The following is a 17,705-nucleotide window of genomic DNA, read 5'->3' on the forward strand; positions in this document are numbered from 1 at the left end:
AGCCTGAAAGTGAAGACACCATCATAGAAGTCCTCCCCACAGTCTGCCTTACCGCTACCGGCTATGCTCGGTCCAAAACGCTCCCGATCGGGAATCCAGCTATGCTCTACTTAAACCGGTAGGCTGGAGTCTCGTGTGCGCAATGACGTAAGACACGCTGCGTGACCCAGCGTCATGCGGCCATTTTGGAATGGGAAATGGTGATTCCATTAAGTTTCGATTCAAAAAGTCCGATAACCCAGGCAGGGGAGAAATGCGCCATTGTGAGTAATATTGTAGAGCAGATCGCCCACATTTGTATAATGCTTATAATTAAATGAGCCAAAGTGTGTAGTCTAACAGCACAATAGCAATAAAACGTAACTTAGCTCCAGGAATGTAGAAGGAACTAATCTGTTAGATGGACCCCATATATATAACATTCCTGGAGCTAAGTTACGTTTTATTGCTATTGTGCTGTTAGACTACACACTTTGGCTCATTTCCCCTCTGCCTGTGTGATTGGACACTTTAATTATAACTGTATACAAATGTGGGCGATCTGCTCTACAATATTACTCACAACGGCGCATTTCTCCCCTGCCTGGGTTATCGGACTTTTTGAATCGAAACTTTATGCAATCACCATTTCCCATTCCAAAATGGCCGCGTGACGCTGGGTCACACAGCGTGTCTTACGTCATTGCGCACACGTGACTCCAGCCTACCGGTTAAAGTAGAGACGCCAGCTGGATTACCGATCGGGAGCGTTTTGGACCGAGCATAGCCGGTAGCGGTAAGGCAGACTGTGGGGAGGACTTCTATGATGGTGTCTTCACTTTCAGGCTTACAGCGGGGTGTAACTCCTTAGACTTTGGAACTCAGACTGTATGGATGTTGAGCTTTGTAAACCTGGGGAGTTTGAACATTTTCTCTCCACTTTTCGGAATGCGCCCTGAACAGCGTTTTTAAAGGTTGTATTATCGTCAGTAAGGCAAGGCAATGCACACCGCCAAACCATTCTTGGACATCAGGATGGGCACTTTTGACACAAGGCAGGGCAACTGTTTAGACAATGCGACCAGCGCCCCCCTTGCATTGATGTGCGTTTTATATGTTGCAGGTCACACTAATTCAAATTGCACCGCCTGTGAGCACCTGATCTTGTGACACGCTGCTCTAAGCCATTGATGGTTGCTGGTATGCAGCAATTGGGCAGCCATCAGGTAATATTATATTTATGGTCCTCACATGGACCGGTGTGTGTGTATCGGTTGAAATTCTGGCAGCTATATACTGATGACTTATACTGTCTTTCCGCTGTGTTGTATGTGTGTATGTTTTTTAATCTCACTACAGGTCGATTGAACTGAGGAAAACAAAACCTGAATTCAGAACCCCGTATTTGCCCTGACGAATTTGCTGAAGTAAAAGCAATGAAACATGTCGGCATCATTCAAACATGGTATAATATGAACCATTTTTAAAATTGGACTACTTGCAGCAGCAGAATAAAGTTATTATAGCTAGCAAGTGGCTCCATATTTTAGCAGCAGTGGCCATTTTTCGCCTTTTGGCCATTGCAGGGGTTTAGGTGCACACACTCACTTTATTACTTTTGATATAGATTAGTGGACAGTTAGATTGTTTATATACACGGCACTTTGTATGAATAGGTATTTTACCTTTATAATTACTTTGTTGTTTTTCTCTGTTCTTTTGTCACTACGAAGAGAAAGCGACCAATGGTGAGAAGTGGGCAAACTGGTAATTTCATGCCAGGAACCCCCTCGGGTGTTACTACCGTGAGGCGCTTTCTCTTTGTTTTCACATTTTTCACTCTTCTTTCACCAGCGGGAACTAGATTAGACCGTAGTAAACTTTGTAGTATATACACCACGACCTGCAGACTAGTGTTAAGTAAACACATTTAGAGTTGGAGTACGACCGATTGTGCAACTCCGCCCCAGGTCTTTTGACATGTTGATGTCTGTTGGAGGAGGTACTTATTGTTGAACAGAGATTATTAAACCCCTAGTGCTTAAATTGGATATCATTTCCTCAGAAGTTAAAGACTAGGAGGTCTTATGGAAACATTTCTGGCCTCGGCCGAAAGATCTAAGGTTGCCGCTAAGGGTTCTGCTGAAGAGGGTCATGGAACTAGCAAATGCTTAACAAACCCACCAAGTGAGAGAATAAGCGTAATTGAAACCGCTATGCCTGACCCAATACCAATAATTAGCCAGAATAAGCAGGTTATTGTGGCACCAGAGAGCAAATTGGGATATAGAGAAGCAAAGAAAAGCAGCTTTATTAATCTCCCCCCTGACTGTGCACCCTACGTGGTCGTCCTAACCAATGTCCCGACCTTCGATCACCATTCCCCTCTGTCCCATCAGGAATTTCACGACTCACTTAAAAATAAAACTGTCTCATGGCTGAATAAGCAATGTGGTTTTCCAATTACCTACTCTGATCAAATATTATCTACCAGAAGGGTAAATTTGATTGGCCCGTCTAGAAAGACCTGTAGGGGTGATTGCATTATCGTTAATTTTAAACATCCCCAACATGTTGCAACAGTCTTGTTAAGAGCAGCCTCCCTAGTATATGATGTGAATAGTGTATGTGTGCGCCCACTTGGCTACTTCTATACTCATCTTATTAAAGCGCCCCCCAACACCAGTAGAAGTAGACCCTTTATACCTTTTCATTGCCCTGTCCCTGAAGTCACAATGCCAAACAGGTATCAAGCTCTAAGCTCCCTGGATTCTAACGATTGACATAATCAGGGTAGTGGGCTACCTGTAAGGGCGATTACTAAACAGCCGGGCAAACGAATCATACGTGCTGCATACAGTCTCAGATCAACTTTTGACGGGTGATCCAATAGTGTTCAATGATAGTGGGGACACACCGAATGGTAACCTGAGGACGGGGGGTGGTACACATGCTATTGTTTCATTGGCTGCTTTAAGTACTACGCATACTAATGGTATTACAATTGTTAGCTGGAATATTGCTGGACTAAAGTCCAAGGGGAATGTTTTGGGCTGGAAGAACTTTATTAACAGTCAAGATATTCTTTGCCTCCAGGAAACGTGGTGTAGGGAAGAAGTAAATTATGAGGGGTGTGTTTCTTATAGTTTGGTGGCACAAGACTCAACCTCAGGAAGAGCCAAAGGTGGCCTTTTGATCTTGGTCTCTATCAAGCGTCAAATTGTAGTAAAAAGGTATCTGAGCGTGGGTGCGCACGTTCAGATTCTTTGGCTTACTGCGGACCAAGGACGCAATATATTACTGATTAATTACTACAATACTGTGTTTGATAATTCCAGGATGACAGTAGTCAACGATCTGGCTAGTGTAATTGATCATTTTTGCACAGAATTAAATGCTTCATTTGATTTTATTTGGGTGGGTGATTTTAACTTACCGCTGTGTGAACTGTCATCTCAAAAGGCCTGTGGGGTTACCAATAATGCCGGTTTGGATGATTTGCATTTTAAACACAATATCTATGGAGAATTATTACATAAGCTCATGGGCTGCTATGACCTGGAAATCTTAGATTTTGTTAAAGATGATCAGGGTCAGACTATCCCTACTTTTAAGAACAAGCAGAGCAGTTCAGTTATCGATCATGTAATTCTCATCCAATATTTCCCCATACTGTGCCCCCCCCAGGATCGAGGTCACTTCTTTAATGGACCATAATTGTATAATTTTGGATTGTACCCTGTGGGGGAGAAGCACAGTGGAGGCAGATACTACGATTGCTAATGTGGAGCCACACAGACCTAACGGAGTTAGAATAAGATGGGTAGGGGAGAAGGCTTAAGAACAGTTAGGTTCTATCATCAAAAAAAGTCTGACTGACATAACCCTTATTTTTGATAATGACACAGATCACAAATGGGTTTTAACTGCTTTTGATGGTATCAATAAATCCATCGATGCCAGGTTCACTAGACCTAAAAAAGCTCAATGCAGAAGAGGATGGATGGTTCAACCATACATGTACCAGTTTATTAATTACGTTAAAACACGCTCTTGGGCCAAGGGACCCAGGCCCAATTGTTAAATTAAGACTAGAGTACAAGCAAGCACTGAAGAGAAGGAAGGGTGAGTTGCAGCAGCAGGCTTGGGACTCACTTAATGAAGCGGCAGAATTATCTAACAGTACACTGTTGTGGGCAACAGTTAACTCTGCCGTCCTTAAGGAGGAAAACATACCTGAGCTAACATCTAATGTACCTAGCAATGACTGGGTCTTGCACTTCTCTCAAATTTTTGACTCATCTAACTGTGCTGACATTAACCCTAGTAGATGGCCCACCATCCCATTGGACATAACTGTTAAAGAGGTCGAACTTGGCTTTGGTGCTAGCAAGGGGGGCAAAGCTCAGGGACCTGATGGGGTCCCTATAGACGTTTATTAAGCAGCCCCAGAGATGTAGAGCCCTCTATTGGCCATTGTTTTTAACGCAGCAGTATGTACAGTGGCACCAAAAACCTGAGGGGAATCCATCATAATCCCGATATACAAAAAGGGCAGTAGATCTGATGTAAAAAAAGTATCGCCCCAACTCTCTTCTAGACTCCTCAGTTAAGATCTTGAGTACAGTTATGCTGGTCAGACTAGAAGAGTGGGCTGAGCAAGCGGGCGTCCTGGCCGACAGTCAGTTTGGGTTTAGGAAGGGCCGGGGTACACTTGACCAGTGTTTAAATCTCGATCTACTGATAGGCAAATATACTGAAGCTAAACAGGGTTCATTATACCTCTGCTTTGCAGACTTAAGCAGTGCTTTTGACATGGTTGACCATTCTCTACTGTGGCCAACCCTGTTACAGCTCGGTGCACCAGAGGGTATAATCTTCTTCCTTGCTAGATTGTACGAAAAACTAGAAACATGTGTGCGCTATGGCACTAAAGGTGAATGCACCCCGAAATTCAGGGTTAAACGTGGGATTAGGCAGGGCTGCGTATTAGCCCCCCTACTTTTTATACTGTTTATTAATGAAATAGACTCCATTTTAAAAGGTGTAAATGCTGATGCCCCTAAAATTAAAGACGTTTCTGTTCCAGTGTTATTATACGCTGACGATGCTGTCCTGCTTTCAAGAACACCCCTCGGACTACAGCGTCTAATCGATAGATTTTCTACCTTTATTAAGGATAGAAAACTGTCTATCAACAAGGGGAAAACGCATACAATGACTTGTGGGGCTAGAAGTAAAACCTCTAATGCCTTTTTTATCGAGGGTGAAAAGGTGCAAGCAGTTGATAAATTCTGCTATCTTGGTTTAACTTTCTCGAAGGACAGAAAGTGGACCAATGAATTTAATATTATTAGTAACAAAATGGTGAAAAATGCACATGGTGTTTTCAGATTTGCGGCAAAAGTTGGCGACAGACGCACAAGGGACATGCTTAGTATCTATCAAGCTAGATGTGTCACCATGGCAATGTACGGAGCGGGGGTTTGGGGTCATATATGCTGCCATAATTTGCAATTACAGGAGAACTCCTTTTTAAAAAAACTTTTATGTTTACCTACATCCGCCCCGACTGAGTTGATCCATCGGGAATTGGACATCCCTTTTTTAGATGATCTATTATCCATGAGGCCACTTATGCTATGGCGATCATTCTGGCTTCAGGATGAAAAGTCCTTCAACAGGTCTATAACTGAGGATTGTTTATTACTTGATAAATTTCGTAATATCCCTTGGTTAAAATATGTTGCTGACTGTTATTTAGAAATATTTAATATAAATGTATTGACTGACCCTAGTGCCGCATCTAAGATCTCGAAAGCTGAGCTGAAAACTACATTCCTGGCCCAAAAAGCAGGGAAACGGGTTTCTGCATCTTTGTCCACAGTCATTTTTTACAGCAAACACAACACGAATGAAGGTTTTCCATGTTATTTAGCCATGGTGACTAGGCCATCCCATAAGTTTGTGCTAACCAGGCTGAGGTTTTGTGTAGCACATCACTTGGTGGCCCTGCCTAATCTTACGAAACATCCAATTGGGCCGTGTCTCTGTGATGGCGTTACCAAACAAAGCACTCTGCACTTTTTATTGATCTGTAAACTGTACAAGAATTTTCGAATAGTCTATCTGAAGGCCATGTGTATTAAATATGGTGTACGTACAGTCAACCAGGCAATGAGTATGTTATTTAATATGGAGACTGCTGATATTTGTTTTTATACTGCTACCTTTTTAAATCGGTCTATAAAGACACGTAAAAGTATGCTATTTTAGGAACAGTGTCTGAAATCTGTAATATTTGTATTTTATCTGTAATATTTGTATTTTATCTGTTTTGTGCTTTTATGGTCATTTTGTATGAACCGAATAAAGCTTCATGAATTGAATTGAATTGAGTCTAGTACTTCTCACTAATCTACATCAGTACATTGCTGTGCAGCTATATGATGTTAAACTTATTTATGAGTTTGGGGTATAGTACCCCCCTGATTGTAATTTGTGTAATTGTTCATTTTGTCCAATGCCAATTAGTTCTTTTCCTCTTATGTCTCTGTCTCTATTCAAGGTGTACAAAAAGTTCCTCATCAATGTTTATTCCTCTTGGGAACTTTGTTCTGAGTCTTATAATATACTTTGATTCTATCTGGCATAATTTCTTGATTCGGTCCCCTCCTAGTTCTTCCGGGGAGATCATATGTATTCCGTAGTAAGTCATTGCTCTCCAGTCTCCCTTCTGGCATTGTGATAGGTGTTTAGCCGTGGCATATGCCATGTTTCCATTTTTGACAGCACGAATGTGTTCAAGAAAACGTTTTTTCACCATACATGTCGTGCTGCCAATGTATTTCATTCCACAGTTGCACTCTATTACATATACAACAAACTGTGATGTACAAGAGATGTTCTGTTCTATTGCGATCGTGTTTCCATTGGGATCCTGTATTGCTTTCATCATTCTTCTGATCTTACAGGCCTTACATATATTGCATTTTCTGAATCCTTTCTGCTGATCCAATAGCTAGCTAGTTTGTGGTTTCTCTTGAAAGTGACTTCTCACTAACATGTCTTTTAATGATTTTGCTTTCCTGTAGGTGAAAATAGGATGAGATCCTAGCAATTTTCCAATGTCTGGATCCCCTAAAATCAAATGCCAGTACTTCTTGATTTTATTTGTTATTATGTTACTTTCTTTGCTGTATTTTGTAATGAATCTTGGTGCTTCCTGTTCTTTTTGCGTTTTAGTTGTCACCTTTTGAATCAGTGTATCTTTCCTAGTTTTTTGTCCTGCCCGTTTTCTACACTTCTTTAGTGTTGTTTCATGATAGCCCCTTGTTCCTAATCTTTTCATAGTTTCATCAATTTTTTCTTCTGCATCTTCTTTCTTGGAGCAATTCTGTTTCATTCAAATAAATTCATACATATGTATATATACATATATATATATAAATATATATACACATACATACATATATACATACATACATATATATGTGTGTGTATATATACATATATATTAGATTAGATTAATACAGCGCATAGCTGCTCCAGTAACAGGGCGTCCCAGCGATATCCCAGATGCAGGTACCTCGAAACCGTCCGGACAGAGATAAAATTAAGCCGGGAAAAGCCAGATCTTTAAGGCTTTACGGAACGCCAGATGGTTCTGGAGCCCTCTGATGGAAATTGGAAGAGAGCTCCATAATCTAGCTGCCAAAACTTTGAAAGAGCGACCACCCGCTCTCGCTCTGTAGACTCGAGGAGTGCACGCAAGTCTCAAGTTAGATGAGCGTAAAGAGCGACTCGAGGCATACGATATTAGTAAAACTGATAGGACCGGAGGTGCTTGCTGGGTCATGATTTTATGTGCAATACACAGTGTCTTAAACTGGATCCTTTTGTCTAGGGGCAACCAGTGAAGTTGAATTAGAAACTTTGACACTGAGCAAGACTTCGGGAGTGCCAGCAAAGTGCGAGCTGACGCATTTTGAATTCTTTGAAGGCGCTTAATACACGATAAATTGGCACATAAATAAAGGGAGTTGCCATAATCTAGCCTAGACAAAATTGTGGCCTGTAAAATAGTCTGGCTGATTTTAGGGTCAAAATACCCTAATAGAGGTTTCAATCCCCTCAGGAGTCTAACACAGGTCCGCGCAACTAGTTTGGATTGCGTGTCAAAAGACAGGCCTCTGTCAATCCAAAAGCCCAAGTTCTTAACCACCTCTTTAAGCAGTGGAGAAGGTTTTAATTTATCTGGCCACCATTGCTCTGACCACATGTCACTATCTTTCCCAAACAGAAGTATCTCTGACTTGCTTGTATTAGGCTGCAGGCAGTAAGTAGTCAATCAGTCGGCAATCACCTGCATGTCTTCTTTAAACTTGATGAGATTATTTCTACACTCCTTAGAAAACGCAGTGACCAACTGGGTGTCGCCTGCATATGACACCTACGACAACCCTCTTCTTTTTGCTACCAATGCCAAGGGTTGTACATAAATATTAAAGAGCATTGGGCTCAATATTGAACCCTGCGGTACCCCATGGCAGATGGCATACTCTTGGGAGTGGTAGGGTGGTACCAAGATCTGGAAGAACCTACTTTCCAAAAAGGAACTAAACCAGGCTAAGGCCTCACCTCCAACCCCAATCCCCTGCAGCCTCTGAATTAGTAACTCATGGGAGACGGTGTCGAAGGCGGCACTCAGGTCGAGAAGTATTAAGGCCGCAGAGTTACTGCTATCCAAGCTACTGCGAATTTCTTCAATCACTGCTAGCAGAGCGGACTCAGTACTGTGGCAAGATCTAAAACCATTTTGAGGAGAGTCCAAGATGTTATTTAGCTCTACAAAGTCAGTGAGAATATGATTTACATAACATTCAGTAGCTTTAGCCAAAAATGGCAGCTGAAAGATGGGGTGGTAGTTGCCTGGCTCTAAAGATGTTTTTTTTAAGAGTGGTGTTACCTTGACATGCTTCCGAGATGGAGGAATGGAAGCAGATGACAAGGATAAAATAACCAGATCTCGATCTCTCTCGATCTCTCTCTCTCTCTCTCTCTCCTCTCTCTCCTCTCTCTCCTCTCTCTCCTCTCTCTCTCTCTCTCCTCTCTCTCCTCTCTCTCTCTCTCCTCTCTCTCTCTCTCTCTCTCCTCTCTCTCCTCTCTCTCCTCTCTCTCTCTCTCTCTCTATATATATATATATATATATATATATATATATATATATATATATATATATATATATATATATATTGGTCTAAGCAAAGCAATTTGGATAAAATTCTATGAGCCTGATTCTGCCTTTTTTGTGTGCACCTAAATCACATTGAGGTGCGCAAAAAGACATCTACATGTGTTAATCCCGGATCCTGAGTCATAACATTAGCATTTGTGCTTATTTACCTCCATAGATGGGAGTAAGTATGCAGGATTTTCCACAATGCTAGGTTTAGAGGTGAGGATGAGAACATGGGTGAAAGTAAGAAAACACTACAAAGTTCTGTAGCTTCTAGCGCTTTTTTTATTTGTAATTTACAGATGGTTAGAATTAAATCTGAAAATTGAGTTGTCAAGATTTCCCACCCACCTTCATTATTTTATTATTTTAGAGGTTGCCTTCTTTCTACTAGACTAATAAGGTAACTAGGAAATGCTTTTCTCTGAAGATAAAGTAGCAATAGTTTTCAGTTACTTCACATTAAAATTGGATTACACTGAAGTACCATTATGTCTAGAGAACGTGACCGAGGGCGATACAAATACAATTACATGTAAATTGAAGAGTTTCTTAAAATGAATTTATAGGTAACATATACTTTCATACAATGTTGCTTTGTCATGAACCAGCATGTGCAATTTATGCGGTGCACGAGATTCGTAGGTACAAAGACCTGTGGTTTGTTTTTTTCTTTGCTCATTTGCTGACTTAAATTATAATTAATTTACATGGATTTTTGTCAAACAGCTGAAACGCAGCCTTCAGCTATCCGAACATGTTCTATAAAGTTCTGTGCATGCAATAGCCACATTAAAAAACCTGCATCAGAAGCTTTGCAATAAAAGTGTTGATTGTCTTCCACCAGAAACGCGCGCGTGCATTGTGTCTACCTTTTAGATCCCCGCTGCCGTCCATGTTGCTGTCCTTGAAGGATCTTGGGTAGACCTGGTAGATGGGGCTCGCTTGCCACCAGACGAGACATTTTGGAGACAAGGCTATGATGGCAATGGTCGCCCCGATGATCACTAGGGTGCCACCGATGATGAGCCAGAAGATGACCTCCCGCGTCACCCTGTACCGCGCCTGGGAGGAGAACTGAAGCAGCACCTCCTTTGGCATCCCGGCGTAGGGCTTCAAGATGGCGGAGCCGGGGGGCTGCGGGGCGGCCTCCTGGATGGCGAGTGTGCAGGTTTCAGGGAGCTCTGCCGGGCAGCTGCCGTCTCCCTCCTTCTCCTCTAAACCCTCATCTGCAATAAACCCGTTATTAGCAAGACCAACCTTCCCCTTCATCCGAAGAGATTCCATCTTTGTGTCTTCGGACATTTTAGAGTTGGAGTTTTTGCTTCTCTGAGCCCTTTCCAGAGCGGCTTCTGAAAGAGCTGTTTATCTGTCCAGCTCCCTGACGTGAGTAGCTCGCCCATCCAAAGGCCGAAGTACAGCCAGTTAAGCAAGAAGCAAAGTTCAGAGAAAGAATGACGGAGAGTAACTCCCGCCCCTCCTTCCAGGTAGTAACCATATAATAAGTGCCTAGTGATAATCCAATTAGGGGAACCCAGAGCTTCTTGGTGAACAGAGTTGACAAGTTTCATCTAGGCTGGGTTACTCATTGACCACTGAACAATACGCTCCTTAAGCACTGATAGCTGTAAGTCTGTGTAAGCGAACCACCTTTGCCAACCTTCCTTTCACTGAAGGCATTTCCATGTATGCTCCGTGGAAACATATTGGGGAAAAAGTGATTATTTTCCCCGCTGACTGTAAGAAAACTTCATCTTACCTCTTGCATCTATGATATGTTATCCTATAATGAAGAAGTCATATCAGTTTTAGCCAAGAAGTAGCCAAGATATTTTCTTTTTTCAAATGTCTGTAAAAAATGGGCAAATTCGTGAAATTTGGAAAGATTTTGCTTCGGGACATCCACATACAAATTGCGACTTTATGACAATTTATGTTGTGTGAGCATCTTCTGTTCAACATACACTTTTGCAAAAAAAAGTTAGAATCTCACTTCTAGTATCCCAAAATTACTGGTTTAGGTGGAAATGGGATTTTCCATACTAAGCGGCATACTGAGATATGTAGTATTACCGCACCCCTAGTTTTCCGAATATACATTTCACCAGGAAAACCTTAATTGAATATGTCTGCAGAAAGTGGTAAAAAATGAGGGCCTTGGTTCTCTCCTTCACACTACTATTAATTGTGCAAAGATAAGCTCGGCAACATGTAAACTTGCAGTGAAATATTCTGCATACATTTTCGAGTACGAAATATACATACTAGCAGAGGTAATCGCATTTTGTGGACTGTTTCAGTGGGTGATACTAGTTTGAAATGTTTTCAGCATAACAAGATTTCAAGAGCTAAAGCGAAGAAAGGCAAAACATTACACAACTTTCATGAAGATCAAAGTACATGAAACTTCTCAGAAATTTCCAGTAAAGCAAAACAATTATTTACACATCTCTTTCAAAGAACACCGAGGCTCAGACATATACACATTTTTGTACTGTATTTGTATCACAAAAGTGGCTCAAACCTGTGCAAAATTTTATTTTTGGATAAACTTTCCAGCATAAAACTTGCTTTGCACTGGAAAACGATCTCAAAGTAATGCAAGGCAGCAACAAAAAAAAATCTGTGCAGCTGCTATTGCACTTTCACACTCACATTGGATGTTGAGTGCTGCTATGTTATAGGTATTTTACGGGGCACTTGTCACCTGTTAGGTTATTCAGGCAGTGGTGGCCGCATCGGAACGGGGGCGGTGAGACGGGGGAGGGTTGGTCTGGGGTTCCATTACAAAAAAAAGTAACTTACCTTTTCCTTTGCCGCTGCGCTACAGCACGCATCTCCTCCGTCCTCTTCTTCTCAAGCTCCAAGAAGCACCGGAGGCACCCAGGCTTCTGGGCTCTCCATCACAACGCTGCAGGAGCAGCGCTGTGATTTTACTGTATTGTATTGTATATTGCACTTATATAGCGCAGACTGCCACCCTACGGGTATCCTGGCACTTTTAGAAAACCTAATGAGATGGAAACGGCAGAAAGCAGGGCTGAGTATGGGGCACAGAAGTCTCAGATTTTAGCGAATAGCCAGGTCTTTAGACTCTTTCTGAAGCGCATTGGCTTGCCTGATGTTCTGGGGCAGCTCGTTCCACAAACGGGATGCTACTGTACTGAAACCCCTGACTCCCATCCTGGATTTCTTGAATCTGGTAGTTGTTGCCAGATTCACACTGGAGGAGTGAAGGAGCCTAGTGAGCTTATACCATGTAAACCTTTCCTGCATTGATAGGGGGCCCATACTGTGCAGTGCTCTGTATACAATGCACAGTGATTTAAAGGTAACTCTGTCCCTTATCGGCAGCCAATGGAGATCTCTCAAAGCCATTGTGGTAGAGGAACTGCGTGGTCTGTTGAGTGCCAGCTTAGCCGCTAAAGACTGGACTCTTTGCAGCCCCTGCAAGCTGTATAAAGGGGGACCTAAATATAGGGAGTTACAGTAATCCAGTCTGCACAAGATTATGCTCCTCACCACCAAGGGTCTAGCCGCATTGGGTAGGAGAGGGAGGATCTGTCTAAGTGCTTTTAGCAGGGCAAAGCATACGCTGATTGTTTTGTTGGTTTGCAATACCATTTGAAGATTTTCATCAAACAGTGCTCCCAAATTACGCACTGTTTTAACTGGGACAAAAAGATCGGTCCCCGGGAAAACCTGAGCTCACACGGTAGTTGCTGATTCAATTTGGCAGTCGAGCAGTAGACTACCTCCGTTTTCCGAAAGTTAAAAAGCAGAGAGTTTGCTTTGAGCCAGCCGGAGACCCGACGCATGCATTCCTTTAAGGTGTCCATAGACACCGCATGTTTCCCTTCCAGGGAAAACACCAATTGGGTGTCGTCGGCATAATTGATCAAGTCAATCCCATAAGATTTTATGATAGGAATCAAGGGCCGCAGACATATATTAAAAAGAATAGGGCTAATTGACGACCCCTGTGGCACTCCGTGATGAACCAGGGACTTGGGGGATTGGTCTGAGCGTCCTCTCTGGACGCACAGGCTGTGCCTGGGGAGGCTGGGCATGTTATCCACGGGGGCAATACAGCCCAATGGAGAACATGCCAAGGAATAAGGGCCAGCCAAACTGTCATGTGCACTTAGAAGAGTGCAAACCACTCCTCACTCTGTTTGGCGTCAAGGAGCCCAGACCCGCCCCACCTGGCTCCGAGCTCCTCAAAGAAAAAGAAAATCGGAGCGGAGGATGTGGCTTAACGACTAGGGCAGTCAACCTAAAATCTGGGGAACTGGTTTAGTCTCGGCAAGGACACGCAATATGCTGTGATTCTCGACAAATCACCTAATCTCTCTGTGCCTAACAAAAATTAATGTGTCTTCATGTAACGCAACTGGTGCGCGTGTAAAGCGCTTTGATACCTGATACCTTCGGGTCAAGTTCACGCTATATGAAACTCCTGATTTTTTATTATAATAATGTTATGTTATTATCATTTTCTTTTTCTTTTGGGCACTGCTGAATTAGCAGTGGGGCAATGCTCCTCTGCCGTAGCGGAGGAATTGCCACTGTATTCAGGTGCTATTTAGCCATTGTGTGAGGCCAATCCTAGAGGGCTTACTTGAACAACAAGGACTTCAGCTGCTTTTGGAAGTCAAGTAGAATGGAGTAGGTTGTTCTAGGCATTAGAAGCCAGGTATGAGAAGGCACAACATGCTGTTCTGTGTCTGTGTATACATGGGGTGTGTGAAGGCAGGCTTTTTGTTGTGGAGTTGTTTGTATGTGTGGGTAGGAGTTCGAACTGTGCACTCTTGTATATTGGGAACCAATAGAGTTCCCAAAGGTGTGGTGTAATCTGGGCTTGGATTGGGAGGTTGAGGACTAGCCTGGCTGCTGCATTTTGGACGGTCTGCAGTCTTCCTGTGAGCTGGTAGGTTGTCTATGCATACAGGGTGTTCTCATAGTGTAGACTGCTAGAGATGAAGGCTTGGATGATTGTGTTCCGGGAATTTGTCTGGTAGCCACATGAAGATTTTCTTCAGCATCTTTACGGTGTTAAAGCAGTATACAGCCACGGCGTTGACTTTGACAACCATGCCAGTTTATTGTCCATAACTATTCCAAGGTTTCTTGCTTGTGAGCAAGGTGTAGGGGGTGTGTCCGAGGTCTGTGGGCCACCAGGTGGTGTCCCATGGTGAGGGGTCTTTCATGAAGACACCACTTTAGTCTTGCCTGAGTTTGTTTTGATGCAGTTGGATTTCATCCAGGTGGCTACTTTGGTCATGCATGCAGTCAACTTGTTCCAGGTATTGGGTGGTTTGTCCGAGGACTACAGTATCAGTCTCATTGTTGGCGTATGCGAGGATGTTTATGTTGTGAGTCCTTATGATGTTGGCCAATGTGAGTCATGTAGGCCCTGAAGAGCATCAGGTCTGAGCAAGGAGACATGTGAAACTCTACAGATGAGTTTCCATGCTTCAGATGAAAGTAGGGGGTCATATTGACGATTTGGGTTCTTCCAATGAGGCAGGAGCAGAGCCACCTGAGCTGTCCCTGGATGCCTGGTTTGTGAAGTTGACTGATTGGAGTGGTATGGGAGACAGTGTCTAAGAGGATGAAGGCTGTGATTCCCCCCGTTCACCCAGATGTCATTGAATGCTGCTCTGAGGGTGGTTTCAGTGCTGCAGTTGGATATAAATCCTGATTGTGTGGCTTTGAGAAGATTTTTTTGTAGAGTTTTATATAGCGCAAACTAGACCCGAACCGAATCAGGTATCAGAGCGCTTTACATAGCACAAGTTACGTTTTACATGAGGACACACACTTTAATTTTTAGGCACGGGGAGATTAAGTGATTTGCCCAGAATCACAGGAGGTTTTAATTATTAATTAAGATTATAATTGGTAATGTGTCCAAGAGATGCTTGTTGATGGCTTTTTCCAAGAGAATGGCTGGGTGGGAATGTAGAGATGTAAGTTGGCGCGTTTAGTCGGGTCAGTGCAGGGTTTCTTTAGTAATGCATTGACAGCAGCATGTTTCCATGGTTCTGGAAAGGTGACTGCGCTGATGGAGTTGTTGAGGATAGGGGTGAGGAGCTCACAGATAGGTGTTGCTCCTTTGTTGATGGTGTGGTGGGGGCAGGAAATCAAGAGGCCCCTGCATTGTTTGGTTCTCATGGTAGTTGTGGTTTTATCTGTGCTGATGGTGTCCCATGTGGTGATTGTGTTATCTGCCGTCGTCAATGGGAGACTTCTGGTGAGAGTCAGAGGGTCTGGTTGTGGGGTGAAGTTGCTGTATATGGTTGTGATCTTTCTCCACATGTAGTTTGATAGGTTGTTACACAGATCTTGGGTGGGGCTGATGTTGCTGATGGCAGCTTTGGGTGTGGTGAAGTTCTTGACGATTGTGAAGGTTTCTTTGCTGGTGTTGGAGCTAGTTTTTATTCATTTGACTTGGGTCTTCTTTATAGTTTCTCAGATTAGATGTTTGTATTTTCTCTGGGTGACTTCGAAGTGTCTTTTTGCACTTCTCTTTGGCTGGTTCTCCATAGTTGTATGAGGTGTTGCTTGGCCATTCTGAGGTCTTCGTATATCAGCTGAATTGTGATCTAGTTTTTGCTGTGTGGCTTTGTTTCGTGGGCGTTAAAGTGTCAGCACAGTTGGTGATCCACCTTTTGAGGATTTTGATGTCATGTTCCAGGAGGCCAGGGAGTTTCAATTTGTTCTAGTGGAGGGAGGATGTACAATCTGCTTCTGGTAGGTTGTTCCAGTGTTGGAATGCCAGACCCCCTTTGGGGTTTCTTCTAAGTTGATGGATGGTGATTGTAAAACTGATTCTGGCATGGTTGGTCCAGGTGACAGATCTGGTTGTGTTGATCGTGATGTTGTTGACAGATGTGAAGACAGGATCAAGGATATGTCCGGTGGTGTGGGTGGCTCTGTGGCACATTGGGTTAGTGCCATGGTTCTGGGGTTGTCAAGAAGGGTAGCTGAGTTGGGGTCAGTCAGGTCTTCTAGATGGAAATTGAGGTCTCCTAAGAGGATGGATGTGCTGGAGTTGAGGAGTAGTGAGGTGATGAAGTGAATAATGTTGCTAGCAATGTTAGTTCGGGGGGCGTAAACCAGGGGTCCACCCAAGGTGAAGTTGCAGTGATTTGTATTTTAAAGTTGAGGTGTTTCATGTAGTTTGTTCCAGGTTTAGAAGAGGTGGTGCAGTTGATGGTGTCTCTATGAACAATGGGGATTCATCCTCTGGGCCTGTTTAGGTGGTCTTTTAGATTCATGCTGTAGAGTCTGCGCTTGACATCTGTAAAAAATGCCAATTGTTGTTATACAGCTGTATAATATAGAACGGTTATTACTTCGGAATTGTCTACATTGACATCCCCCTTTTCTCTGGCTTGATGATCAAGTGCCGTTCTCTGCAGTTCAAAACAAGGGCCACAGTGGGACTCGGTGTCCCCAGGCCGCGCATCCTCACTGGGACCTGGTGGGTTCTCTCCAGTCTGTAAAAGGATGAAAGGCCCTACTCTGCCAATTCTTGTTGAGGAATGTCAGCATATATTTTCCTTCAGACTTCTCAGGCAGGCCCCAAATTAGACTATTTTTCCTTCTGGCTCTCCCTTCTGCCCCTTCAGCCCTATATTTCAGTGAAAATACCCTCTCTTTTCAGTCCTGCAACTATTTATCATGACTCAGTGTCATTGGTTTCAGTTAATTGTGGGCCATATCAGCTTTATTATTCTGATATTTTCTGAGATATTCCTCTGAACATCCTGGAGTAAGCTGAGGTCTTTCACTATGGAATCAGTCTTCTGCTCTTTATTTGAGTCGATCACCAACAGGATCAAGTCCAGTTTATCACCTTGCACTTGGATTTGCCTTGAGTCATGTTCCAGGAGCACTGATGATTCTGTTATACTCCCAACCTGCGCAGATGATGTACCGGTCTCACTGGGCTTGGTGTGTCTCCCCATTGTGGTTATGCTTCAGAGAGGGCCATGGTTAAGGACCCCCACAGCTGGGGAAGAGTTCGCTTTATGTACCCAAAGTAGTTCCATCCATAATAAGGACTACTTCTTATACCCCGAGCCAGGTGGTTGTTGCCTGGCAGTCTGCAGCAGGAAAGGGAATTGATAAATTATCAGTAACCAGTGCGTTGTTGTGCAGCACCCCATGTTTTCAGCGGAGTCATGGCCCTGCTAGGTTGGATTTATTGTGAGGATCATGCAGGTGTCAGTTCTCAACTAAATGTCCTATCAAGGCAGAACGGCCCTCATCTGTGTGAAATCACATCCTATTCATGCACACGTGGCTAACTTGTCGCGTCAGGTCAGCAATCACTTCATATTGCAAATTTATAACAAGAATAAGTCGGAGGAGGAGGATGGGGGACAACAAGCCTGCACACCTACTCCTGACAGCTTCCTCCTGAAAATTAGGCAGCTCTGGGGCAGGGCCTGTTTCCCTGCTAGGATTCAGCTCTCAT

General features: G+C 43.3%; 1 protein-coding gene across 1 annotated transcript in view; it reads right to left on the minus strand.

Moving 5' to 3' along the window:
- Positions 1 to 10,766, minus strand: part of SLC3A1 (solute carrier family 3 member 1) — a 150,648-nt gene extending 139,882 nt beyond the window's left edge. Inside the window, exon 1 of the mRNA XM_078649678.1 lies at positions 10,090 to 10,766. Within this exon, the coding sequence (XP_078505804.1) occupies positions 10,090 to 10,522 (433 nt within the window). The 5' untranslated portion in view covers positions 10,523 to 10,766. The remainder of the gene's footprint in view (positions 1 to 10,089) is intronic.
- Between the last annotated feature and the right edge of the window lie 6,939 nt (positions 10,767 to 17,705).

This window comes from Lissotriton helveticus, chromosome 6 (genome assembly GCF_964261635.1).
Source record: "Lissotriton helveticus chromosome 6, aLisHel1.1, whole genome shotgun sequence".
NCBI lineage: Eukaryota > Metazoa > Chordata > Amphibia > Caudata > Salamandridae > Lissotriton > Lissotriton helveticus.